Source organism: Anopheles funestus, chromosome 2RL, assembly GCF_943734845.2.
Source record: "Anopheles funestus chromosome 2RL, idAnoFuneDA-416_04, whole genome shotgun sequence".
NCBI classification, from domain to species: Eukaryota; Metazoa; Arthropoda; class Insecta; order Diptera; family Culicidae; genus Anopheles; species Anopheles funestus.
The window spans coordinates 86440928-86468905 of record NC_064598.1 but is presented as its reverse complement, the minus strand read 5'-3'; the positions used below and the strand labels follow the sequence as shown (position 1 = coordinate 86468905).

The window sequence follows — 27978 nt, the reverse complement described above, 5'->3', positions numbered from 1 at the left end:
ATATTATAACACACATAACTTTTACATACAGTTCTAGATCTTTATTACGCATAACATATAAAATTCGATGAAATGCTACAACAGATTTCATAAACAAACAGTTCGTACCATTCATACATATTAGCTTACAGCTAGCAAAGCAAAAATTGTTTTGTGTTTATTTCGTTTTCATCGTAATTTAATATTATTTGTTACCTACCATTCTACCGATTATATCTTTTTCACAACTCAAAGGACGGTACCGGAAGAAAAACTTACAAATTGTAAGGTAAACGAATAAAACTCATCTTACACGATAGAAATACCATTGTCTAAAACCACGACATGCAGCTACTGCACGCGCCGCTAAAATTTGCACCCGAGCGCACACTTCGGGGCTAAAGAAATTAACAGAACATAATAAAAAAAAATGTGGACGAATTCGACTTTCATCTTAAACGCTAGGGTAAAATACTAACATCAAAGGCGTTACGCTAAACGAGCTAAGGAGGTTGATAAAGAACGTGCAGATACGTGCCGGTTGATAGTACTTGCGCGATATCAAATCCTGATGATTGCATGATAAACGTCTCATTTCCACATGTAAAGCGGTAAGAAAGTTTGTTATACACGTGTGAACGATATTGTGTTGATTGATAAGGCATCTGGAGTGTAAAGAGTCTTTAAAGGCAATGTTCGATGCACCGATGATACCGATTCTATTGCCGTGCTGCTATCACGGAGCGAATGAAGCAGAATGAATGCATTGCTATATGGCTATTTGAACTATTACTTGTATCGATCGAGGTTTTTTTTTCACTAAACGCATATGCGAATGATTTGAACACATATATTTCGCGATCGTGTTTCGGTCTAGTAGATCCAGTTCACCGGTACCCACTGATGTTCGTGTGACAGCTGCTCTAGTGCTTCCGTCACCTGTCGGAATGTGTCATCGAAGTCTTCATTCACAACGACCATGTCCAGGTACTTGTCGTACTTTCGCTGGAGCAGTGCACTCTCCTCGACAGCCGATATAAGATCATCGTCCTGTAAGCAACCACAACAACAAAAAAAACCCAGTGAGAATATTGCAACGAAGGGACGCCACGAGAGCTGACAACATCAAACACTTATCCACAATCATGCAGAACAGCGGATATTACCTCGTACAACGATGCCAACGATTCCAGTGTCTTTGCACGGCGCGAACTGTAGCGTATAGAGCTTTGACGATCAAACTGTAAGCAAACAATGCACAACGACACAACAAGGCAAGCAATTAGTTAGCATGCAAATAATCGATTAGAATAGCTGAAATTGTCCGTCTTTTCCAATTAGGTATGATCTGTATAAAGTGTTGTGTGGTTATCCACATTCGAAACACAGAAAAGTCTTCACTCAGCAAACATTTTAAGCTTCTTACGTGTAAATTCCTCGTGGAACCGCTCGCTGATCTACGCTCAGAGTACAGCAACTTCAGCTGTTCCATCCCCGGTGCAGCTATAAACACCACAAACGGCATAAACTCGGGACTATTGTGTAGAGTTTTCAGTGCCGCCGGTGAACAATCGAGAACACACATTTTACCTACAATGAAAAGAGAGATATGTTTGAGATATCTGGGCAATTTACACTCCGTCGTCAATAACAAACCTTGCCGAATAACGTCACGAATTGAATCCAGATGGGTACCGTACAGGTTACCATTATGGTCACCAAACTCCAAGAACTTGTTCTCCCTTATCTCTTCCTCCATATCTTCACGATCGCTAAACCAGTATGCTTTGCCCGATTCTTCCAGAGGTCGTGGTTGACGAGAGGTGTCTGTAAGGACAAATTGCGAATTAATAGTGATCAATTGGAATTTCATTAGACATGGACGTTATCTCCACAATACATACGCGGCAATACGGATCCAAACTTATCCGGATCACTGTTGATCAGTCGGTTTTTAAGCGTTCGTCTACCAACACCCGCCACACCGACCAACACCAGTGTCTTCCGCTTGAAGGGAGGCATTTTGGTAACTTCCTCGTACAGCATCAGATCCGCCTTATCGAACTCTCCATTCTGCTTCGTTTTGTACAGTATCTTTCGCTTCTTTTTTGAAATCTGCAATCAGAAATTGAATATCTTTTCGATTAGAATTGCTTCAGCACAATAGTAAATAGCCTCCCTCGTGATTCGTACCCTTGTGCCGCAGATGCCTATCTTATGGACGAAATCTGCCTCGGGAGGTACGTATGCCTGGCGACGTTCCTCCAACTCCTGGGACGGTATCAGCCCCGTCGGTCCTTCCTCTCCGGCGTGCTTTGCCTGCCACCAGTTCGGGTCCTTCACGTTGATAATCTGCAGGATATCACCGCGCATGAACGAAAGTCCGATCTCCTTGCAGGGCAACAGATTGTCCTCGTTTGGGTCATAGTCGAACAATGCACGCATGTAACACTGAGGGTAAAATTTTAAGAGTAAAATTTAAAGAAAAAGACATACAATTAGCAATGCTTTAGAATAAGAACAGCTTTCAAAATCACCTATAACTACCCTATCGCTAGCTATTGTTTTTTGTGTGACGTTAATGGCCTGGAAGTAACTGGTGCTGGTCCTGCGCGATACTATACACTACATTGTACATACATTGCAACATCGATGAAGTGCACTTTTTAGCGTGGTTGTGTGGATACAGAAACGGTGTCAGAGACGCTTGTGTGACGCTTCGTGGCAAAACAAATCTGCATTTTTTAGCACGTTAGCAGCACTACCACAAGAAGGCCTCTGTTGGAGTTTGCTTTCGAACGTAAATAAAATAACAAGGCGACAACATAACAACAGAACCAAAAAGCACGCAAAATCCACGAAAAACTCTGATTCAAACTTATAGAAAATCATTTTAAAAACTTTTGAATAAACTCACAAATGCAAATACACACTTTGAAAAAAAGTACAACCAACATTGTACACAAGTGTGTACTGAAACAAGGTTAACTAGGGAACGTAACACACAAACACAGCGAACTAATAAAGCGTTGGTGCTAAAAGAAAAATCGCACACACACACACGGTACCAAAACTAAAGCTACACAACTAAAAACTAAAAACTAAACCATAAGAAAAGCCAATAAAGGCGAAAACACTCCACTTACCGTTAGCTTCTTGCCCGAGTCTAAATTTCTTCCATTCTTTACCTGTCCACCGGCCATGGTGATGCGGGCGGATTTCATCTCCTCCTCGATGCTCGGTCCAATCTTCAACGTGACCGATTCCTTCGCAACCGATATCTCACCCTGTAGCTCCTCGGGCGTGGTCACGGGCACACCGTTCACCTCCAGTATGACATCGCCCGGGTGTAGCAACCCTTGGCGATCGATCATACCGCCAGCGATGATCCGTGCCACCACCAGCTGATTGTGCTCGTCCACCTCCACCGTCAACCCGAGCGGTTCGTCCGGATTTCTCCGGATGCCCACCATTTTGATCGTTTCACCAGGCATGTCGTTGATCGTGAGCAGCTCTACACCGGAACCGTCGATCTCGCTGACACTGGATGGACTGTGCTGGCCCTGTCCGTTACTCCCCGGACTGGAACCCGTCGGTGATATTGATGGTGATGCTCCCGCTGCTACTGCTGGATGTTTTAGCTTCTCTAGCTGCGTTTCGCCAATTTCGTCGTGGGCTTCGAGTAAGGCGCGAAAGTGTGGATAGCGGAAGATTCGAGCGAGCTCACGGGCATGCGGATTCCTCGAGAGGCTACAGCGATCGATCACCTCCTTCAGTAGGGGCGCGTTGTCCACTCGCACTGGACACAGTGGCGCTGGTGCTTCCTCGAGTTTGTCTTGGATCTAAACACACAAAACGCGGGGGAAAGTGAACAGAAACTTTGTGTGAAACACTACCAGCAACACGCGCAACTACATCGAGCAAGTTCGATCGTTATACTACCAGTACCATTCACTACCAGATCGCTAGTACGCCCCACTACACCATGTTTTTTTTTCTCGTTGGGATAAAATACCCGACAACACAACCACTTGTTCGCAACTTCGAATCTTACTCTGTCTGTGTGTTGCTTATTGTACACGCTGATCAAGGTGACGCAATGTTGTATGGTATGCTATGTGGTATGCTGTGCCCCACCTTATGCGACATGTGGTTGCTGATCACTCAAACATACGCGCAGCACGAGACAAACATGTTTGCAGTACGCCATCGAGATCGAGGGTGATGTTTTTTTTTTTTTGTTCATTAGTGCAATTGACACGCTCGTTACTTCAACACGCGCTTGAAAAGACAATTCCAAATGGTTCGCTTATAAATGTGCGCAACGTAAATGATCACCGTGTGGAAGGTAGGAAGAATGGAAACCGTTCTCATCTCACCCGCTTAGAACGAAGTGATGAATCATACGCTCAATTGTTTCGATGAAGGGAATTCTCGATAAAAAAGCTAAAGGTGACTCCCTAATTGTTCCCCCTTATAAAGTGGGATTTCACAAAACCATGCAATGTATTAAAGATCGTATTAAAAAAGGGGTGAAATCTTCATTATTCTCTTACCGAAAAGACTCTTTATTTCCGAGCACCGATACCTTTACCTAAACAGATCCTGTTCGAAACACTTCCCAATCGCAACTGAACATGAATGCAATGGTTTGCCGACAGTATATACGTGCAGTAAATGCATTCGAAAATTCAATCACATTGCATGCATGCGAATGTTTTGAATGGCAATTAAACACGCGACTACGGCAAAAAACCCGGGCTCGATGGCGTTACGAGTTCGAAAACAATTTCAATTATCATGCCAATTCTTGTGCAGAGACAATCCGGTAGGAAGTTTGTTGATTTAATGCCTTTACTCTGAAATTGTTTTTTTGCTGTGGGAATTAAAAAAAAACTTTATAACTACTATCGTTCGATCATGGTAAAGCAATTGTGTTGGAAACCAGCGTTGGAAGTTAATTAAAACTTTAATTTACCGGATAAGCTCATCTAGATTTTCACTCAAGAATAGGACCAGGGGCTAGGCATGTTTCAAATTTAAAGACCCTGGAGAATAGGACCAGAAGTAAGAAATTAAAGAGCTCAATATATCAGCTTTAAATCCCTACGTAAGCCAGAATATTAACACATCATTGTCAATCATTTCCATTATTGCTTGAGGATAGCTGTTTCCGCCTTAAAAATCCGGTCGGGAGGAAATTATCCTAATTATACAGCACACAAACAGCAAACAGAAGATTCCTTGAAGATGACTACATCCCAAAGCGGTTCGTTTCTAGCTCGCAAGACAAGACAACCGATAAATCTTTCCCTTTCACACTGCTCCTTTCTATCTTGATTCATATTTTAACACCTTTTTTTAATAATTTGTTACACGGTTTCGTCTATGCTTCGTCTACCTCTTTGTTCAAGGTGGAATTTAAGTGCGAACACACACTACCTGCAACGTCACTTTTTCTAATTTCTTTGACCTTCGTTATTTCCGTTTTGTGATGTTCCTTCGGTGCAGCGAACCAGCGTACGCGTTGCGTTAAAACGCAGACGAACCATCATTCATCCACGGGCATAAGAAATAACACAATAGAACGCAATACCTTTTCTTCGCTGGGGAGCGTATTTTTTTCCACGAGCTTTTGGTTACTTGAAGCTTCAGACTCGGATGCGCTTTCACCTTATGCAAAGGGCCCTAATGCAAACGAACATCTTTCCCTGCTCTCTTCATGAAAACACCACCACCACTCCGCCACATGCAAGCTGATCTTCCCGAGACTTCACACAACTGCTGCCGTGAAAGTCGACAGAAGATCTTCCGGCGTATTATATGACGGACTTGCTTGCGCTACACTCAACAATCCACGCGCAACTGGCCCTTAGCCGGCTTTGTTGGGTTTGCTTACTCACGAACGGGGACGGGTTCTTGGCCTCTTGGCCAGTTTCTAGGTCACGTCTGCAGGAATACACCCGGTCGGGGCGGTTTCTAAAGCGCACACGAAAACAACTCCCCAACTCAACTATCGACCAGACAAACCTCCCTCTACTGGGTCACCTTTTGCTCGAAGCGTTGTATTACGTCCGATGCTATCTGCCCCGATGCGTTTCATGTCTTGGGCGTTGGTTGGGCGAAGTAACAATAATATTTACTGTGTGTAGGGGTATACGTGTGGTGAAGAAGACTCCCCAGGGAGGGAACATTACCATGGAAGCCATTTGTCGTTGCAAGCCGTTTGTTATTCGGGTGCTCGGGTATCTGAAAGCTCATACGTGACTGCGAGTTTGGTTACAGAAAAAGGTAATATTGTGTCGATCTTCACTCTATGGTGGTGAAGAAAACATTACAAGCAAAGTTACAAAAACCTCCATAAACTTCAAAACAATCAGCAGGAAGCAGAGTAACTCATTCTCAATGTCCCGTGTTTCTCATACCGACGAGTCAAGGGTAAACGAGAGCACATTTTCTGTGCCATTTAAAGCGCATTATTAAGTAACAAACCAGTATGCTAATGAGTGCAAACGGTAGAACAACAAGCGGTATTAATGCGAACGATCGTTTAGAAGCGCTGCGACAGAATTCTGACGTGCGATGCTAATTGAAATGCAGCTGAATTCCATTCTCCTGCTGGATCGACGTGGAGTGTATATCTTCTGGTGCTCTATTTACCTTCTTCCCTTCTACCTGTGGCCGGGAACGATTACATACCGGGTTTAAAAGTGTCTTTCGAATCGTTTGCAGATCGGCAAACATATATCTTGAGCAGGAAGGCAAGTTGTCGCTTTCAGCTTTAAAGACAATCACATTGTTGACCGACCGCCTGCTAGAAGGTCGTCACGTGACGTCAAATGGATATTGTTATGAAAGTTTATAACTTAAAAAGAATGTTACCATTATCAATCCTAACCAACAAATACGTTCTAGCCATTTGAATTATTTTCGATGTGTTCATTTCGGGTACAGCGCCCAAAACTAAACTAGGCAACAAATGTTAAAAAAGATGTACAATCAAAGATAAGAACACCGTCACACCTGAAAGCATTTCTCTTCTATTAGACAAGCGGTACTGTTACGGGTCAATGTTCTGGAGATCTACTGTTTAGGCACGCTTTGTCCCGAGGGAACCCCTAATAAACAAAAAAAAACACTATCCACAAACAACTGAAACGTAAAGAAAATGAAATAAAGTGTGCTAAGAGAAAGTCACCGAAAAACGGAGGAACGATTCTTTAACGTACAGGTTGGGGTGAATGAACACTAGCAGTGGAAGGTCATGAAAAGGGAGAGATAAAAGTTTAAATCCCCACGAATAAACATCAGCCATGTTTAAAGGAATTCCGTTCCGGTTGAGTTGATCGTTCGTAAGGGGGAAAACAGAAATTGAACAAAAACACTTACACTAAAGAAAAAAGGTTAAAAAAATCGCCAAAAAGAAAACAAAAATAAATCATAATATTCGTTACGAGAAATCAATAATTTATTGATCACTGTGAAATGTATAAAACAAAACTTCGAACGATGTACCTCACACTGTCATTAGCGATACGCAGCGGGTAAACGAGGTTCGTCACCTGTGGCGCAAAACAATGACAGTTGAAGTCACCGTACCACAAAACCGTCAACTTAAGAGCTACTCTATTACGATTACGAAACTAAACGTTAAAAAAAACTTCCTCGTCTTCGAAAACGGCTCGAACTTCGAAGGCACACTAAACTTCGCCGAATATTAATACTCGTTTTGCTTCGATTGTTATGTGCGCGTTATTACTTTTCCCTAGAGACTGGCGATATTGTCATCGTTTGTTTGTACGGGTGGTTGTTGTCTTGCTTTTTGGACGGGATAGGCAACGATGTGGACAGTATGATGGACGGATGCGTTTGTCAAAGGCACACATCTTTCAGATGAGCGTTCCGATGGCGTTATTAGATGAACTTCGTGTCACCGACCGGCATGGTCGAGACGGTACTGTGTGGTGTCGTTGGCCGCGAACCGGCCAGCGAGTGAGCAACGGAAGCGTTCAGCGATTGCATCGTACCCATTCGCAGGTGTGCAAGGTCCTCCAGCTTCGTCAGATCGGCCAGCTCCAGATACAGCGAGTACACCATCAGCCAGCCATAGATAGATGCGACGATGACGACGCTCCAGATCAGTGTGATCAGTATGTTGTACGCGAAGATCAGATCATTCACGATCGAGAAGAACAGAAACGCCAACAGACGGAACAGCGTGAAGATAGCGAACGACCACAGCCACGGTACGATCTTCGATTCGTACTCCTTCCGCAACGCGTGCACCAACATGATACTCGTCACCAGCACCACCAGACCACCGATCAGTGAGAACAGTGCCGCCACCATGAGTGCATTTCGCACATGCACATTGCCAACGTACACAAACTCGTACGAGATGATGTAGTAGCCGTAATGGGACGATCCTGGCGCTGCCAGCGCCAAGCAGTAGATGTCAAACACGGCCGTACCGATCGTGAAGATCGCCACGAAGATCGCAAACAGCCCCATGATGAAGGCACCCCGCTGAATGTCCAGATATTTGTTGTTGTGCAGGATCGGCTTCTGGTACCAGGGTATCATGACGGATTTCATCGATCGCGATCGCTGCGAGTGTAGGTTGGATTGGGATCGGCTGGTAATGTGGGAGTATACCGACGGTGTCGACCGGTACGTTGACGGCGTTTTACGTCCGTAATTCATTTCGCACGCTTGCTGTGGGGTGGCCAATTCGCGATGGGACAGGATACTGAAAGGGCATGATGAAAGGGTCAGTTTTGCAAACGAACTACATCACCATACCACTCGTCTTAAAATGTCACCTTTTGAAGTAGAAACGTAACCACACTTGCTGTTGATGAATGTTTTTTTTTTTTGAGAAATTTCACACCATGAACTTGACACTTGACACTTAACGCGAAACAGGTGCTCCATCTAGCGTCAAACAACGGAACGTTGCTAGATGCTTTGAACCCGTCTGACATTGATACTATCTAAACCATGCAAAAGCTGATCTCATTTTACCAAAAAAGGCTTCTGCTGTTAACTTTCCTACTATCCAGAAAACGAAAAAACAAAACTATGAACACAATTAATGGCACAGAAAGAAAAAAAAGCGAGCTCATCCCTTTTAGCGTACGATGAACCCGAACGAACGCGACTCTTAATCGATCAAACGAGAAATTTCAAGCTAAGCAACAGAGTGGAGCAGAGGAAACAAAATTAAACGAACATAAAACAATGAAACTAACTACGGCGATTGCACGCTACCGCTAGGTAGCTAGTAGCAAAAGTAATGAAATCGGAAGAAAAGGAGAAAGTTGCTCAAAATTTATGTCTTGTGCCATTTTTGTTTGTTGCTTTGTTTTCTTTTTTTTCGTTTCAGAACAAAAAAAACAGCTCGTGTTCATGGACTTCTCAAAAGTGTTAACCTTTCCGTAAGATGTTTACGTTTTCTGTTTGCAGGTTTTGCTAAAGTCTCAATGTTTTCGCACACATTTGTGTTAGCTCAATTTTGTCAATGTTCATTTATTGAAATTTCTCGTCATCGCAAGCATGTCGTCGTTCTTTCGAGTGGTTTTTTTTCTCTCCTCTATGTTGTTGCATTTCTTACATTCGTTTTGTGCCATTTTAAGCTGTGGTTACACAGTACTAACGTGAGATGCATACAGGATGAGAGCAAATGGCGGTTGTGTTGGTAGCGGTTTTTCGTTAGGAATGTTTGAAAGTAAATACATTAACACATCGTTTAGCAAATAATAAACAGACGCTAACGAGCATATTTGCTGTTGAGCTATGAAGCGTTGTCCAATAGAGCTTTCTCAAGAAAACACTTGTACGCCTGTCAGGTAAAAGATAACACAAAAAACAAACATTCAAACAACCGGTAGCAAATATGTTCCAGCGTATCGGTTGGTAAATGTCACTACTGAATTAAACAGAAGATAAAAACTATCCCTTTATGGCGCCTTACTATCTTATCCTCAACATTACAAAACCCACTTATTGATCACTTATTCACCATGAATCGAGTAACAATTCAGGCAAGTACCACCGTATGATCAGTGGGAGGTGAAAAAAATAGCATTCAACCGTATCGAGCAAGATAAATTGGAATATAAATTCAACCGGCTTTAAAACGCAGATCACCATCAAGCGGATGAGGCACGTTTACAATGAAACGCGGGAAAACCCGTCACCAACCCTTAAACGGTGCCTAATTGTTTACCAATAAATCCAACACGTCCGCACCTTATCCGTTTCCCGCCTGGTTCGTGTGGAATGTACGGCGCCGATAGGCGAAAGAAAAAGTGAAAACTTGCGCTTTATCATTGCATAACAATAAGAAGAAAATAAAAGCTTAGTATGTTAGTGAAACTATGTGCTGTTACATGGGTTTGCTTCCATTTTTTTTACGTTTCAACTGTGTGCGTCTCGTTACCGTGTTTCTTCCCTTCCCTTTTTTCGTTCACACAGCTCTTGGTGGTTGTAAGTATGCCATCTTGCAAACTGCAGCCACATACGATCACCCTGCATCATCACCCCCACCTGGATCAAGCATAAGCGATCTCCACCACACCGAAGATCGCTGCTTATGCTGTACACCCATACTTTTGCTGGTGCTGAAGCCTCCAACACATAGAACAACCTCTCCGGCATCACAGAAACAGGTTTTCTCATCGCTAAGCTCTCGCTCTCCGCCGGTGTACAGACGCGACCCCATCCCCATGGAGGCGCGCGCATCTGGTGAAGGTTTCTGTACGAATACGTTCGCTTTGTTTTCCAACCATCCAACTCAACTCCCCAGCTTTAACAACCCTTTCTTGCAGCACATTCCAAGCGACTTCAATGCGAGAACAACCGAGGCCTTCCATCACACTAACAGTGAAGAGGCAACAGCAACAGCCAGCAACAGTTAACGTAAACAACTCCGCAACCGGTAAACCTCGTTCACTCTCTCTCTCTCTCTCTCTATCGTTGCTTCTCGACATTCGTTTTGTATGATGAGAATACGCGAAACGCGCGTTGCCTTCTTGGGACCCCATCACGTACCATCGAGCAATGGAGTCAACGTCAACCACAAAAAGGTATTCTCCCTCTCGCTTGATCGCTCTTTATCTTGCTCGATCATTCTCTCTGTCGCCGCAAAATGATGCGATCGAGGTTGCGACGCTTACGCGACGCACAACGACCAAGCTGCTCCACGAGCCCCAACTTGGAAGATCGCACCTATACTGATGCGAATGACTGAGTGCTAATTATGGGTGGATACCTTCTTTTTTTCTATTTCTCTCCAGTAAAGTGTTCGATGACTCAATGTTACGTCGCCTCTGGGTGGCTTTGAGAAAACGCCCTTTGCGAAGAAAATTCTTCCTTCCAAAACGTGCCGGGATCAACAATTCTCCCCCAGAAAAAAAGAAACAACACACATTCACCTTCATTGTCTTTTACGTTGCAGGTATGGTGAAGCGTTGAGTTTCTGAAACCCAACTTTGTGGAAGCCATTTTGAATCGTAAATGACCCTTTACGGTCAGCGTTTCGTTTTTTTTCTCTTCCCTGGGCTCTTCAGTTCTTGTTCCCCAACTGGGGGGACTTTATATTTTCCTCTAAACGTCCATCTATTTTCCAACCATCCTAACACAACCTGCTTGCCATATACCTGTACTGTATGCACCTCACCATTAACGTAACCTCGTGTTATGGAAAGGTTTTCTATTCGTTTTTCTTTTTTCCAAACACACCACAACACTTGTCCCAATAACAGTCCAAAAGGGGGAAAAACTTTCCCCCTTTTGTGAACGGGAAAATATACCGCATAAAGCTGGATGGTACACACCTTAAATTTAACCTCCTTTTGCTATGGCCGTCTTCAGTGTCGTCCGTGTGGCGTTGTGCACTCTCGTCGTACGAATGCCGTGCTACCGTGTTACACTTCGGTATTGATTTTAGCGGTCCGGTATGCCCTTCTGCGCAACTATGAATCACCCGTCGCCGATGGCAACGGTCACGAAAACGCGTACACTAGACACCACCACGCTTGCCAACGTATGCACAACGTACGTATGCAGATCTGCAACCAAATTTCACCGCACTTCCCGCTGGACGTTGATCAGAGGCTTTTGACGATCGGCACTGGATATCGGAACGTACACGCGGATGCTAAACAATACACAAGCACGACACGTCATGCGTGACACGCACCATACACCGTGACACAGTGGGGGTAGGAAGAGCGGGAAAGCAACGGACGGGTTAAGGGTGAATATATTTTGCTGAGGTAGACCGTTGAACAGCGTTCCCGAGCACACGCAACTGGCCGGGGGAATGGTTCTCTCGCAAATGAACTCAACACAAAAACCGTGCGTTTAACGGTACGAACCGCCACGCTAGGGGCGCGTGAGTGTACCCGTGAGTGACCGCGGAATTCCCTTGCGGAATATGCTGAGAGTTGAGAGTGCGCGTGCATCACCAGCGGCCGTGCTCTCGTGGTGAATAGACCGTTTGAACACTCGCGTGGTGAGTATGCTGCGCAGGTTATGTTTTATGTTTGGACAGAAATACCATCGTACGGGGTGCGGTGAGTTCGTTTGCGTGTGATGGAAAGACGAAAGTGTAGCCTGTAAAGGTATTTGGGTGTATTTGTTCGTCGGGCGTGTGTAAACCTTAACGCGGTCTAAATTTAATTTGATCAAATCTAAACTGATGGTTTACAGATATTGTATAAGTGTAATCATTCAATCATTTGCTGATTGGTTTATTACATTTTTCAAATTTATTAAATTTATTAAACTTTTTTATTCATGAAGAACGGTTTGCCTAAATTGCTATTTATCTTTATTTAAATTTGATTTAATGCTCAATATAGGTGTTATTGTTTTATTCATTTAAATACATTAGATTATTCTTATATTTTCTGCAAGACATATTTCTCTGACTTAAAGCAAGCACAAATAAATGTGATTCAATACACACGCAATTATCTCCCGTGAGAGACGGTAATCATCGCTTATGAAACATCCACACCATCAATATGCATATTCTCCCATCAACAGGTTTCTGTACGATCGAATGTATCGTTCGTGGACGATGACGAAACACAACGCACGGGTATACGTCAGTGATGCATTCTACCGTCAAGAACCCTCTCATGGTTTCACCGACCCCTAGACAGACGTACCATACTTCGCTCGAAAGCATGACGTAGGCAAACAGAATACATCATTGCTCAAGCGATTTTAGTGGTGAGAAATAGAACAACATTTGCGTTGGAGGAAAAACCTTTGGTCAGCAAATATCTATACAGCGTGTAGAGAGCAAATGCCGCGGATGCTTCATCGCACGAAAAGATCACACCGACCGAGACGGTAATGCTCACTGGCCACATAAAGAAAAGCAACGCATCTACCGCGTAAGCGCTCAGGCGAATCAAGCCATACTTCCCGGCTATTTAGAAATAAGCGATCGTTTGTTCGCGCAGAGGTGACGCAGGTCAAGACTAACGCTTTTTTTTTCTTCTCCTACCGACACTGTTCTCTCGATCGTTACTATCTATGACGGTACGACCAGTGCGTGGGGTTCGAATGTTTTTCTTTCGCACCGACGACGACATCGTGGCAATGGCAATCATTGGGACGTAATATACGAATTGCTAAGACACGTTCCTTACCCCTCCATAAAGCATGCACGAAGCGCATTCAACATCCGAACTGGTAGATCCCACCGCAGCAGGTGTTTTTCCAACCATCACGATCACAATTCCCTACGGTAAAACTTCTGAACAAAGCTAACTAAAACGGCACATCTCGAAACGAACGGTTGTACGGATCATTATCGTTGAGCTTCGTCACCTTGAGCGAACGCATCCGAAACATTTCGTGAACTGATTAATTGTTTTATAAATATGCTATGATCACCGAGACGGGCGTGTGCCGTGGAGAAACACGATCATAAATATGACAAAGTTAATGATGTACCCAATGAGTCCCAAGTGACCGGGACGGTTTGCGACAGTTAATGTCCGAAATTCTCAGACATTGGGACAAATTCTTAATGACGAAAGGCTATGAGTCAACCGCCTTTTTTACGTGACCAGGTATATGGCTATCAAAGACATATTTTGAAATTACTACATCTCTTAAAAGTGCAACATTTGCCATTATGAAACGAAAGTGAAATCATGAAATCAGTGAGCTCCGATTTCTATTATACACTACATAAACGTTGTTGCGCGAACTCAATCTCCGTGACCACCCGATGTAAGACTCCGTAACACAACGGACACCGGAGACCTACGGAAAGAGACACTTCCCTTTGGTGGATAAATGTTTCGACAAACAACACCATTTCACAACCTAAATGGAAACAGAAACACCTTTTCCGAACGAAAAAGGGCTCGTGATACTTACCTCCTTTTACTTGATGATTTTTTTGTTCACTTTTAGGGCTTTTTCACTTACTGTTAGATGCAAGCAGGTGCTAATAAGTTTCACGTGATCTGATATGTTTAATCTTTCACTCACCGTTGGAAGTCTAACAAAAGGAACCAACCTAATCAAAACACGGTTCAAAACTTAACCAAGCTCACTTTAAAACAATCGCCCGTGGTGAAATTCTGATGTCATTTCCAAACTTAAAGAACACTCTTCCCGAAACAAAAAACCTCCCAAAAAAAATCAAGTGGTTTCTCCGAAACAAAGATGCCTGAACGCCATACGCACGAACACAACACAACATTCCGGGACGTAATTGTGTGGGTTTAGCAGGCTTAAGCCGGTTGCAACTCAACCACAGCTTCGCTGCATCCCTTTTTTCCATTTCGGCAAACACCCCTCAACCGTCCAAAAACCGCAAAACATAAAATGCTTATGTAGCGCTCCCCTTCACACACACACACACGCAACCACTAAAACGTACAACGTTAACGAATTTTTGGAACCGGTTTTTAAAACGAACACGGATTGGAGCTCATCAGTGATGAGAAAATGAGTTGCTCGAATTACATTGTGCTGGGGGGAGGAATGCCCGGTTCGGGGATGCTATGTTTTGGGTGTGTTGGAACTTTCATTTCAGGCATTTTGTTGGCGTTCCACCAGGAGAGCTTACGGTAGAAGCCTTCTGCAAGCGTGAATAAATTAATGTGCTATCGGGAGAATTGGGCTGTTCGTTCTCTTCGGTTGGTTGAGGCGCAAGAAATAAGGAAATTGTGTAAGAAAATTAAAACAAAACCGCATGAATTCCTTTGTTTTGTTACAGATATTGAGAACCTTCCGTTTTGGTAGTCGATTCGCCCATATGTTTGGCACAACTTTTTGTCTTCATTGCTGTGGAGAATTTCGTGGAGAATATAGGAGGAATGAATTTTACTTCTCCAGAGGGCTAATGAACATATGCGGCGATATCAAATATTAATTTTTAATGTTGCAGAGGGAATAATTAACGCCTGCGAAGATTGTTTAAAGGAAGCCATATAAAAATACATAAGATAGTGATAAAGAGCTTCAATTTAATGCAAAACATCTTGCAAATTTTTATAGTTGTATAAAAAATATTCCTAATAATTAATTTAAAAAAATTAGAAAAAAGATCCTCATCATGATTTATGATTTATCATTTATCTCATGATTTATCATTTAAATTATAGAGTCAACTTAAATACATAAACCATTTCATATTTCCCCAGAACATCAATCCACTTCACTTTGTACGTTCTTCCTGTGAAGCTTTAACCAATTTAAACCAATCTGATTTAATTGCAATTCATCAATGTACGGACTAACCTACGGCTGGAGTCAAACATTGCCCCGTAGGTGATGGAAGGTCACTGATTCATGACCAATTAGCTTTCTGACGCACATTTACACGCATCAACCCGTCAGCCAATTTACGCTTCTGCCTCAACCACGAAACGACCACCCTACTACAGCTTGCAAGCCAAACCAAACCCTGCTGACATAGTTCCAACCAAGGCGATGGTTAGTTACACACAGTTGCATCAGAATTGCTCCAAAAAAAAACGTGTGCGCCCCACCATCTTACCCTTATCCACGTGTCTTGGGTAAATTTTTGGAAGGCAAAAGGAAATATGTGTCACTCGACCAATTAACCGCGCAACACTTTATGTGTGCAACGAAATTGGTTCCGCAGCCAATCCAATTAGTGAAAATAAACAACCCCTTATTTCCCCGTGGTGCAGTTGTCCCACGCAAACAGTGCCGAGAACGTTAGGTCCTTTCGCTAAAACATGTCCAGAGGGACCAATACCGATTTTGGGGGAAGTAGACATCTTCCAACAATTGGTCACTCGTGCGTATAAGCGTGTGCTAAGTTATTCAATTAACTGTTGACCATCTGGATCGGTACGAACAGTACGCGATACCTACCTTAATCAACTGCGTAACGGCTGGATTGGCCAATATTCCTTGGAGAAATACAAGATCGGTTTCGTTCGCTTCCGGGCGTCCATTGAGATCGGTCAAATTTTCACGCACGTGTTGAAATGCAGCTGCAAAACGAGAAGAAGCGAAACATAAACCATAAGATTAGAACGACAAATCAATCTACCTTCTAACGAGTTCGGCCATTCGGCCCGGATGTAGGATATAGTTAGTTTGTTACTTATTTTACCACTATCACCACCACCTACTGATTGTCTGAAGTCACTTCGACAGTATCACGTTACCACTTCGGGCGGGAAATAAAAATAATGTCAAGTCAGGAACACTGACCACACATTAACTCACACCTCGAGCGTACGTTTGCGATGCGTTCCCCAACTTTATTGGGACATTCTTTCTATCGCTTTATGATCGCACACTCTAGCCGAGAGGTTGGTAAGCGGAAAGGGGAGGAGAAATTGTGTAATTGCCCCATTACCTTTCCGACCATGTCCAATATCCTTTTGGGCGATAAAGCAAGGGGAAATAGATCGTACGTTTTACACCCGCAATGGCTTTTATGGCGATTCGGTGTAAGACGGGCAGCTATAGGTAACGATAGACAGAGCTTAAAAGGGATTGGCATTAATGGTCGGTTGCTACATAAGGTTACTTTCTGACAATGTTCATACGCGTACGTCTCGTAAGGGAAATAAAGTTGAAGTCAATAAAAAATGTGATAGCATTATCCACATTGAGGATGCAAGAAATGCGTAAGACATTGGGAGACATTGGGATAAATTAAAGGAACTTTGCTGAGAACTAAAGCTGAATTTTGTTAAGATTAAAAATGTATCTTTATATTACCACAGAAATATAGAAAAGTAATCGATAACAATATTCAAAACACAATTAAGCTGTGATCATATCTCATTCCTTTGAAAAATATTGTACATGTAATTCTAGACCTATTTGTGTCTATCTCTCCGTTTTAACGCCCACGGATAATTTAAAGCCAAACAAATCATTCCACTCGACACTTTGAAGATGCTATTCATAATAATATTTATCTATATGCGCACATCCTATCCATCGTTTGATGTTCCGTACTGGACCACCAGCTATGACTTTTCCGTTCCTTCTCCTGGACCCCAATTCTTACCGAGATAATCACACACACAGAGAGGGTTGAAAAAGCTACAGTTGTTGTCTTTAGAATACAATATTTCCTTTCGTACAAATAAACATCAAAACCCCCTACAGACGGTAACGACCGATAGGGGAAGGGGAGTGACCTGATGATTGTATTTTCGGGAAAATCGTTTTCTAAATAAAAACCTAACGCACCCCCCAACCCTGCATAACACGCATTATGGATGCGACCGGAAAAGTTACTGCAATTTAAGATTAGCATGTGCCCGTACCATCCTTTCTCCTATGTTTTCCACAGTCCACTCCACCAGTCGGTTTTCCCGGTGTAGGCTTATTGTGGGAAATACGGGCAGTAAAATGTGAGTGTGAAAACCACTGCAAGTGCGGGCAAACGCCACGCCACACGAGAAGTGATGGTTTGTTTATAACATTTCTCATCTCTGTGGTGAAGTTTTTTTTTGTTCGCTGTTCGGAGAATAAAATTTCCTCAACAATAAAAATTCTAACCACCCGAAAAAAAACACCATGAGCATCAAAAATCCTTGCTGTTTGTAATAATCCACTTTTGCAACATTTGCTGGTGCATATTTCTTCTACTCTGGCGGCACGTCGGTCACCAAACCTGTCAACCGGGTGGCAGACGTTAGGGTATTTACGATTTACGATTCGATACAAACGCCTTTCGGGTTTCGTACGGTGTTGATGGGTTGACATGTATCCGTTCTAGAGCAACATTGCAAAAAAAACCCTCTCACGAAACTGTAACCCGTCGTCGAAAGGTCTGCAATGGCACTAATGCGTAAAGCTACGCGAACATACCAATGCACTCGGGTAACGTTTCTTTATTTTACTGCGTATGAATTTATGGGTTTCGCTACAAAAGGAAGTGCGGCAAGGCAAGCACCGCAAGCACCGAAGGAGTGGTTGGAAAATGTAAAAGGATGATCTTCATTGTAAAGGGTAGAGCTTTTTATTTTACTTTCGCATGGTGAAGATAAGCCCACAATCGCACAATGTATGATAATGGGTGTCATAAAAAAATCGCTTTATTCAAAGCTCTTTCTCATGTTGTTTAGCGAAGCCGGTGGAGACGCATGGTGCAAATTGTTCTCGTATTAGCATGATAGCCCGTGAAACGTCTCCCATCTACGGAAAGCAAAACGGCATGAAAAATAATTTATCATCATATCGTTGGATCATTCTTATCTTTATTTGAGTTTATATACTTCATGGAACCACATTTTAAAATATAATTGCATGAAATTTTTAACACTAAAACTACCAAGTGTTTTTCGTTCGAGGTTAATTTTTAAACAATTTCGAAGAGTTGGAGTATAGTTTATGGTTTATTGAAGATTGTATTATAGTTTATATAAGTAAAATGCATGGTTCTACTATCATAGAATTAAGTAATCCTAAAAAAAATGTGACGAAAATGAAGCGTTCCAGTCAAAATGACTGGTCCGGTAGTTCTAGTGTTAAATAAGAACAATATATTAATTTTCCAAAATTGTTTTCCTCCTAATTCCTGTTTATATACCGTGAACGTCAAAGAAAATCATAATTAATCTATGCGCAATTGAAAATATATTAACACATATTGAAATATAATTTTATTTAAAATTTATTTTAGTAAATGAACTGGGGTTAGTCTGTTTTATTATCCTCTCCTGTCGCTATTATCCAAATTAATTCAAATTGACAAATTGTTCCACTTTATTTGAACTGCATTTTAGTGTACTACAACTACAACTTCTTTAACTTTATTAAAAATTTTCTCACTTTTAATTTATTTCATCAAAAATTGTTAATTGATATTTTATCTCATTTATCTCATTTCAGTATCCATTTTATTTATCTCACAAAAAATGCTTTCAATTACATTTGTTTTATCACCATTGCTGAAAAATACTTTAAACCCATTACACTATAAACCGAGCTCAATAAATGCCTTTAATGCTGTAAGAGTGTTTGCACTAAGAATGATTCAACGATTATAGGTGTTCCCCCTTTTTGCCGCCCATCGTCCACAACGTCGAACCAAACCGAATGCTAATCATACCGAAAACATCTTGCTAACAAACAGCTCGTACAAACATCAATTGGCCAATAAAAACCCGAGCATGTCTAATTTAATTGCCTACACCATCCATTTGCAGACCACGAAATAAAACTTGCTCTTCCTCCTTCATTAAACTCTTCCAATTTCTATCCCCACATACGATCGGCATTTACTAATCAATTAAATCAAATCTCACTCACAAGCCCCCACACACACGAACGGGCAACATTAAAGGAGCACTTGAAAAATTGCAGATACTGCGATCCTGCAATCACCGATCATGATGCATGATTGAGGTACGCCAGACGGAAATCAACGTAAGCCGAAAGTTTGGAAGTAAATAACACTCTGCCAAAGGAATTGGGCCGACCAGAAGAAAAGGGGAAAATCGCGTCGGTCTTCATCATTAGTGTGTCTTTTACTCGAAAAGAAGCTACCGGGTGGGTTTTTGGTGGGGGAAGGTCCACGCACACACAAATCCACCAACCAAACGGTGGAAGAACAACAGTAGGAAAACTTAACGCACCGTACGACGAGAAGTTGTACCGAAATATCGTAATGAAACTGTTACAGGAACACACTGGTGAACACACCACTTGGTCGTAGATTTTGGGACGGTGTAAAATTACTTTCTATTTTCATTTTCACTTTCCACCCTGTCGGACTGTCCGACTGCGTAGTTTTTCGCGCTCGCATTAGCGAAGAAAATGGGAAGCTGGCCCTTACGGGTTTAGGCAGCCTGACCCTCTTTTGTTCGAGACGGTTCCGCCACGGTTTGGTGGCGTGCAGGAGGACACTTACCGTTGTCAAGCTTCGTGCTGCCGTATCGATGCATCGAATCCATGCTGGCCAGCAGCTGCCGTTTGTCGGTGGGTTCCTTTTTGCCGAATCGAACCATCGTACCGTTGGGATGGCAATGGCCGGCATGGGATGGGCGCGGTTTTGTCACAACGAACGAAAGGGGGAACACGGAAGGATTAGAGTGCACTGGGCATACACGACCGTGTAATGTGGTAATGTGGGGCAGGCAACAAACAAGGCACACTAATTTATCTCACACTAACTAGTAATCTAGCACACTGATAAGGAAAAGGCAAAACACACTCAATCAAAAAAAGGCACTTCCTGTAAGGAACATAAGGGATGCGATCGTCACTGTTTCGTTTATGAGCGGTAATTAATTTAAAAACGACTAAAAATAAAAACACACAATTAAAAAAACAACAATAAACACCATACATCATTAAACCATGCGCCATTTAGCCCGGCCCCGAAACACATTGAAAGGGGATGCAGCAAATAAAAATTCACTCAAAAAAAAAAACAAAACACTAATCCATTTCGATGTCATACAGAAGGGTACAAGCGTAAGTGTAAAAGGCTACACGTTAGTCCATTTTGCAAAGCGTGGCGTGTCGTTCGTCCCCGCCATTCTGATGGAAAACATATGTTACAAGCGGACAAGGCAAACGATCAGCAGAACACATTCTTCGTTGATGATTATTAAACCTGACCACGATGTAAGAGGGAAACCGTTCTGCAAACATGTAATTAAACGAAGAAGTACTCGCTTCTTTAAATGGGCTTTAAAAAATAAAGCAAACAATTTTCTTTAACCTCCACACAATCCATAACAATCGCTGATACGAAGGACTAAAAATAAAGGAATTTTAAGTAATAGAGCTGCCGAGAGAGAGAGAAACTTTTCGCTAATCCGAAACGTTTGAATGATCGTTCTGGTGACGAATGTCTGGCGCAATGATTTCTCACAACAACGAAAAGCGTCAAAATGTGTAACAAATGTGCTATTCGAAACATGCCATAAGTGTATAACAACAACGCGCTGCCAAGGCACCACAAACCCGTAGGGTTGGGATGTTTTGGGGAAAATTGTTACTTTACTCCCTACAAAAAACTACCCCCCAAAAAAAAAGCATGTGTACGATCAAGAAGACAATAACGTTAAGCGGTGATTAAGCCAAACAACGGTGTAGGTGAACCAACACAAATTTTACGCACTCGAGCCGGGGTTCGAAAAGGAATTTTAAAATCCGTAGGCGATATCCGCGACCTGTCACACACATCGACGACGGACGTTCCCGAATGTATATCGCCGGCTAACGACCGTAACGTAGAGACCACCACCAACAATCACGGATGTGATGCACAGAAATGTTTGCCCGACTGCGCACTATCGTCAACTGGTCGGTGATCTGCTCGCGGGCGTTGATTTTGGTAGCGCAAAAATGGTTCCAACTGTTCGGGGACGGTCCGAAATCGCATCCCGCATCCGTGACGTCATAACACGCGCGTGCTTGTTACTGAGATGAATAAAGTCACACAGAAATAGAGAGAGAGAAAATGAGAGGGAGAAAAGCGAGAGAAATGTTTTCCACCGACATGAGGAAAATCTACCCATCTAAGCAAGAAGATCGATGACGACACGCACAAACGAACGCATGGTGAGGGTTGAAGCCGCCAACCGGTTGAATTGTTTTTGTACGGACCGGAACCAAACACTACGTACAACTCATGGTCAGCAACACCTACGACATAGCGCCCAACAAATGCTGCCAAATACAAAAAAATGGCATGATTTTAACTCTTTACAAACCCCACAACTACCCCACTGGAAACACACACACACGAATTGACCATCGGGTGGAAATTATCGATGACGACAAATGTGTTTACACATTTCCTTTCTTCTGTCTGCATCGGGGTGGCAAATCAAACAACAACGTGTTTGCGAACAATTTCAAGGTAAACAATACCTTTTTCTGTTTTTCCCCCCTTTTCTCTCCCTTAAAGCCATTCCCTTTTTTGTCCACCCACCCAATGGACGATGGACCATCCTCTGTATCTCCTGTGGAAAACTCCCATCGCAACACGTACGTGGGATAATAACACTTGCCATCCCACCGTTGTGCATCGTTCGATCTTCCTTCTACTTGTCAAACGGCGTGTTTTGACATGTGAGTAAACTTACACCAATCAACGATGTACTAAGGGACTAGCGCTAGCTCGTACTAATAATCAACAGAACTACTGCGAGCGAATGAGGAGCAGAAAAAAAACACGGAAGGACAAACACATTGTTTTGGTTGTTTTGGGTGTTGGAAGTTTGCAAACAATCTGTCCTTTTTTTCTGTTGGAAGTGATATATCGATCGATTTCATTTGATAAAACTAATCGTTTGATCGTTTGTGTTTAGTTAACAGTCAAGGAGTATAGACTTTGGGGGGGGGGGTGATTTAATTTATGACAATTTTATTATTGTATATTTCTTTTGCTCCTACTTTTATGGTTCTAATTTTAGTTAGATTTATAGATAATTGTTCAGCTTAAAAATTTCCTCTCAGCACAGCTCGCAGGTAAAACAAATATAGAAACACTTATTTAATTCATTTAAATATTTTGATCTCCCTGGACAGAAACTTTCTTTAAGAGACAGCAGTTTAAAAGAAAATGTTTCTTTGAAAATCATACATCAATATGACGATCCTCGAATGTTTCTTTTATTCTCCTCACTAACTATCTACTACTCTATAGAAGGTCTCTCAGAATCATTGAATTTTTAAGCTTTTTAGAACACAAAAATAAATATTTTATCGCAACTTAAGCAAAGGAACATTGTCCTACATTCACGAAGCACTCAGTATCAATGTTATCAATGTAAGATACGGAACAAACATTAGCCGTCTGCATATGTTTTGCATAATTAGGTCGTTTATATTCCCCGAAACTGAAACAAAACTGTCACTAATGTTTCATCACATTCCTCCTGACTCTCTCTTTCTCTCTCTCTCTCTCTCTCTTTCTCTCTCTCTCTCTTTCTCTCTCTTTGTCTCTTAACCACCACAACGGGCCGAAATGATAAATACTTTCAAACTCTTTAAGCTGCCCTTAAAACAAGCCTCCACAGCATTTTGCCTCTTTAAGCACACTTTCTTCACGCAAAACCACAACATTACACAGCATTCTTCATTTGCATTCACCGCAACGAGGCCGTTGTTTTTCTTTCATTTCGAAAATGAAAATCTTTCATTTCCGAAAACCGATCTGTAACGTTTTGCAACGAGATGTAACACGAGCCGGTTTGTGCTTTGTGCTTACCGAGGCATCGAGGTTCCATTCCGGTGGTAAAACAAACCGAAAACATCCCGACCGTCTGGAACGTACGGGGTCGATTTCACCAAACGTTAGAGAAGGAAGCGAGTCTGTGACTGTGTGGGAGTGTGGAACTCCGCACAAGTCGTGAATTAAATATGACAGAATGAATTACCATTTCTTCTGTCCGAAGTGAAGGAAAAATACAAAATGCAAAAATAAACGAACCATAGAATGGAATATCGCCCACACGCCCCCGGATGCTCTCCCGCGATTCCAAACCGGCCAAACCCTTCGTATGTTCAAGACTTAAACGTGCGTTCTTTTGCATGCCGCATACATCACGGACGTTGGCTACTGCTTTCTGCTGCAGTGCACCTCACTGCTTCATAAATCACCGAGACGGACCATACAGTGCAACCGACGATCAACATGCCTTTGAATGAACGGATCCTCACAGACGCAGACAGTAAATTAATCGATCGGACGGCAGCGAGCCGTAATCTTAAATTATCCGGAAATCATAGATAGATGGATGGGAATTTAATTTTCTTAATCGATTTCTCGCCACACCCTGCCCTGCGGCGGACGTCTAGCGATCGTCTGCGGTTAAAATACACGAACGAATTTAAGTAACTTAGGGAAGAAAGTAATCCACCACCGGACGTTTGATTGACGGTTGCGAATTGCTAAACGAGCGCCTGTGGTAGCGTTCCATTGCTTATGACGCATACACCTGCCAGCTGGGTGGGGTCGATACAGAATAGTGCGCTCGCGGAAATATGCAACATTGGGTGCACATTATCTGGAGCACAGCGGATACATATCTCAGTCGCAAGATCGGTTTTCCGATGCACGACATCTTCATCGTATAATCAGCAGACACACACACACACACGCACGTGTTCCACTTTCAGCTCAAAAACACATGTAACAGACAGGTCATGGTGGTGACATTTATCTTCTCGAGGGAGGAAAAACACAATTTCCCTCCTGTCACGGATGCCTTTGGTGCTGCTGATCGCTGCAGTGCGCACTAAAAACTCAATAATCACTTCGTCCTACTCTTCTTTCTTGTTTTCGCTCCTTACTTATTCTTACACAAACACATTTTCTACAGCGTTCCAATGAGCATCCAAACGTTCGGAAGTTGTTGACAGAAAAGTCATCAATTTAAAGAACGATTACGAGAGTTTTTCACTATGACCCGATGAAAGGCAAACGGTTAATGGAGCGTTTTTTTTTTCTTCCAAGAATATCCAATTTTCCTACACGTTCAAACAACACTACGATCGGGTAGATTTTGCACCGAGAATGCAACAGCATCACTGGTGGTTCCAACTCTATCGATCACCATCTAACCGGGAGACTGCAAGAACACGATGCTGGTGATGCGAAATTCTCCCTACCAGCAAACAAAAAAAAAGCTTTATCGCCAATCTACGCAAACCAACTCGTCGGACAGGTTTTTTTTCTGTTCTTGTTGCGCGTTTTGCCGTTTCCTTTCGCGTTTGGTTTACGATTCACGTCGAAACGGCGCGATCGCCGCTTGCCCGGGCGTGTGCGCGAGATCGAGCGAGTTCAACAACACCACCGTCACAACTGACGGACGATCGGTAAACCAGCAACCAACGGAAGCCTATCTCGGACCTTACGGGAACCGGGCAGAACGTGTCGGGCTACGGTATGGCGGGCAGGCAAAAGAGAGAACCGGTGGACTATGCGGGCTTCACGCAACAAAGCCTTTTGGAGGGAAGCGCAGCATAACCGGTTGTTGGTTTTGCTGAGGGTGAGCGATGCCTTCCACAACGTAAAGCCCCACGTGGTGAGATGGCTCCAGTACTCTCGCTCTCTCTCTCGCTAGTGTTTCGCTTTCAGTACCGGGCACTCAGCACAGGTGTGAGAGTTCCAGGTAAAGAAGAACTCACAGTAATCAACCCTCACCTTTAAACGCTGTAATCGCTTCATATCGATAGACGAGTTTTGTGTTCTTCCCTTTCTAGGGGGAAATCTTGCCTTCTAGAACCTTTTTTGACGACACTCGCGACGCAAAAGGACACACCATAAAGGAACCTTACCGTCAACATTGGAGTAGGATTTAATACAAAAAAAACCCACACATCAAATCATCCGGGTTGTTTTTGAGCAACGTGTGGTCAAATATGGAAGGGTCGTCAGTTTCGTTCATTCACCTGTTTTCCAGGTCAATCGTAGCACGTGCAGCATGGAGGCTATGTTTGGTCTCGCTGTAGTAAACAGTATGCAACGATGGAAACGCGCTCCGTACTCCCGGGGAAGTGGAGCACGAGGAATTCATTATATTTCATAACATAGACGAGCGTGCGTGCTATGCGCCCTAATGTCCCTGGAGGAAGGTAGTTGGAAAAGACCCTTAGTTAATTTCATATCGGTTATGTTTTGTAATGAACGTATTCTTTGCAGGCTTTAGCTCTTGTTACCTTTAGAAATGAGGATTTCATAGAAGTTTTTTAGCGTGAGTAATTTAATTAAAAATAACACACTTCTTGGCCATTTTTCTTGTTTATCTAAACTTAAATCTAAAATAAACTAAAAACCAACAACTTAATGAACCGTACGATTCTCATTAATTTTCTCTCTTCCATTTAGCGATTGTTTGAAAAGATCATTTTCCATTTCGCACCTGAAAGTATCGTGTGCTTTTTCCTGACTTTTCACTCCTATTCGTGGCGTTTAGATACGCCCCCGAACTCATAGCTCATTCACGGCATCGAATATCGACTAATCAGACAAATGGATAAACCGCGAAACTTCATACCGCAGCAGCTGGATTGATTTTCTTTCCACCCGGTACGCGTACACACGATGAGCTATGGCGTTGGTGGCGTTCTAATAATACACGGTCCCGTCGAATGTACACAAAACACCGGCAGTATGCAAGTAAATAAACCATTCACAATCGATATGCTTATGTTGCCAAGCTGCCGAACGCGGGGAAGAAAAGATCCCAACACAGCTGTGCTAACGATGTATCGCGCGATTGCCAAACCCATCACACCCCGGAATTTTTCGATCCACATTTCTGATGGAGACGCCCAGTACACGCAAATTGAAGGTGTGAAAAAAAGGATGCCACGGGCACCTCTTACTGGAAAGGAAATTAAATTGCTTTTGGGCAGAAAAAGAACAAAAATTCGCTCCCAACCGGCAGCGAACAAGAACTACATGACTCACCGTGACCGTTGGCAAACTCCACGATTTTCTCCGAGCTTCGCAGCAATCCAAAGTTGCTCCACAGGTTGTTGATGCGTTTGCCGAAGGAGCGTCGCTTGACGGATTTGATCACTGATTTGGCGCGCCTTCGATCCTTACGCTCACCCTTGTCTTTCTCCGCCGTCTTTCTTATGTCGTACCGATTGTCACCGTGATGGGGCAATTGTATCGTCACCATACGATGTACCTTCAATGGTTCGGTAGTCGCTTCTGCCGTACGTACCACCACTAATGAAGATGGTTCACTTCCCGACTCTGGCGATGCAATTGGTGCCTTGGCGGATGTTGTGCCACCGGTGGTTTTATAGCAAGTGTCCGCATTGTTGCTCAGCTTCGACTGGCGGAAAAACAATCCCTTAAAGTTCGACATAAAATTGCCCGCCTTCTCCTTCGGCGACCGTTCCGTTCCGGCTGTCTGATAAAGGTGCACCATATTTGCATGCAATCACGTATGCACGAATGGATTGAAATAACAAAAAAAAAACAGGGGGGAAGATGGAATGGGAAAATATGTATTCTTGCGCCTTAACAACACGTCACGATACAGACGACACAGACGAACACATGGAGGAGTTCACTGAACTGTAAAATGCTAATTTCTCACTTATGGTTATGGTACTTCGCTCAATTCGATTTAATACTCATGGTATAATACTGCCCGATGTTGGTCACTGTTACAAATTCACATTACAAATCCACGTTAACTCACTCGAAGCACTATTTCTTATCAAAAGGACAACTGTTGAGCTGTCTTAACGGAAACAATAACCAACGAGACGCACCGCAATATTTGTATAACACTCCCTCATGACCGAAACACCTTTAACAAACCCGATACTGTTCAACAACAGCATCGCCAATTAGAACTAACGATGCTTGAACTCGAAGCACTCGATGTCACACATTGCGTAGTTGTTTGTCGTTAAACGAACAATCGCGCGACAATGTGAAAGACCAGCGCAAGGCTGGCCTACGAACTGGATGGATGTTAAACGAATGACGATACTACCGTCCCTTCCAAGGTTTACTAATAAACAGCGCCCAGCGTA

At 42.9% G+C, this 27978-nt stretch overlaps 2 protein-coding genes across 6 annotated transcripts; both read right to left on the bottom strand.

Moving 5' to 3' along the window:
- Nucleotides 1–19: 19 nt before the first annotated feature.
- LOC125763258 (protein PALS2) lies at nt 20–27857 on the bottom strand. 5 transcript variants are annotated; one of them, XM_049426161.1, is made up of 10 exons: nt 21587–21725; nt 20369–20444; nt 16360–16481; nt 3126–3821; nt 2173–2430; nt 1884–2094; nt 1636–1806; nt 1406–1569; nt 1146–1220; nt 20–1029 (listed from the first exon to the last, which is right to left on the bottom strand). In XM_049426161.1, exons 2-10 carry the CDS (start codon nt 20409–20411, stop codon nt 853–855), a joined length of 1917 nt encoding a protein of 638 aa, XP_049282118.1. In that variant the 5' UTR covers nt 20412–20444; nt 21587–21725; the 3' UTR covers nt 20–852. The 5 variants fall into 5 exon arrangements, with proteins under 5 accessions (XP_049282118.1, XP_049282114.1, XP_049282115.1 ...); XM_049426157.1 differs by lacking the exons at nt 20369–20444; nt 21587–21725 and adding an exon at nt 26891–27857; XM_049426158.1 differs by lacking the exons at nt 20369–20444; nt 21587–21725 and adding an exon at nt 26891–27742 and having other exon boundaries at nt 3168–3821.
- LOC125763264 (uncharacterized) lies at nt 7426–12335 on the bottom strand. Its single transcript, XM_049426172.1, has 2 exons — nt 11817–12335; nt 7426–8728 (listed from the first exon to the last, which is right to left on the bottom strand). The coding sequence occupies exon 2, from the start codon at nt 8680–8682 to the stop codon at nt 7894–7896; it is 789 nt and encodes a 262-aa protein (XP_049282129.1). The 5' UTR covers nt 8683–8728; nt 11817–12335; the 3' UTR covers nt 7426–7893.
- Nucleotides 27858–27978: the final 121 nt, after the last annotated feature.

Excerpts from the sequence above, each read along its gene's own strand:
- LOC125763264 (XM_049426172.1), bottom strand. The coding sequence starts at position 8,682 with ATGAATTACGGACGTAAAACGCCGTCAACGTACCGGTCGACACCGTCG.
- LOC125763258 (XM_049426157.1), bottom strand. The coding sequence starts at position 27,362 with ATGGTGCACCTTTATCAGACAGCCGGAACGGAACGGTCGCCGAAGGAG. Across the intron at positions 3,822-16,359 it reads CCGTTACGCAGTTGATTAAG|ATCCAAGACAAACTCGAGGA; the intron begins GTAGGTATCGCG and ends TTGTGTGTTTAG. Across the intron at positions 1,030-1,145 it reads CGTTGGCATCGTTGTACGAG|GACGATGATCTTATATCGGC; the intron begins GTAATATCCGCT and ends GGTTGCTTACAG.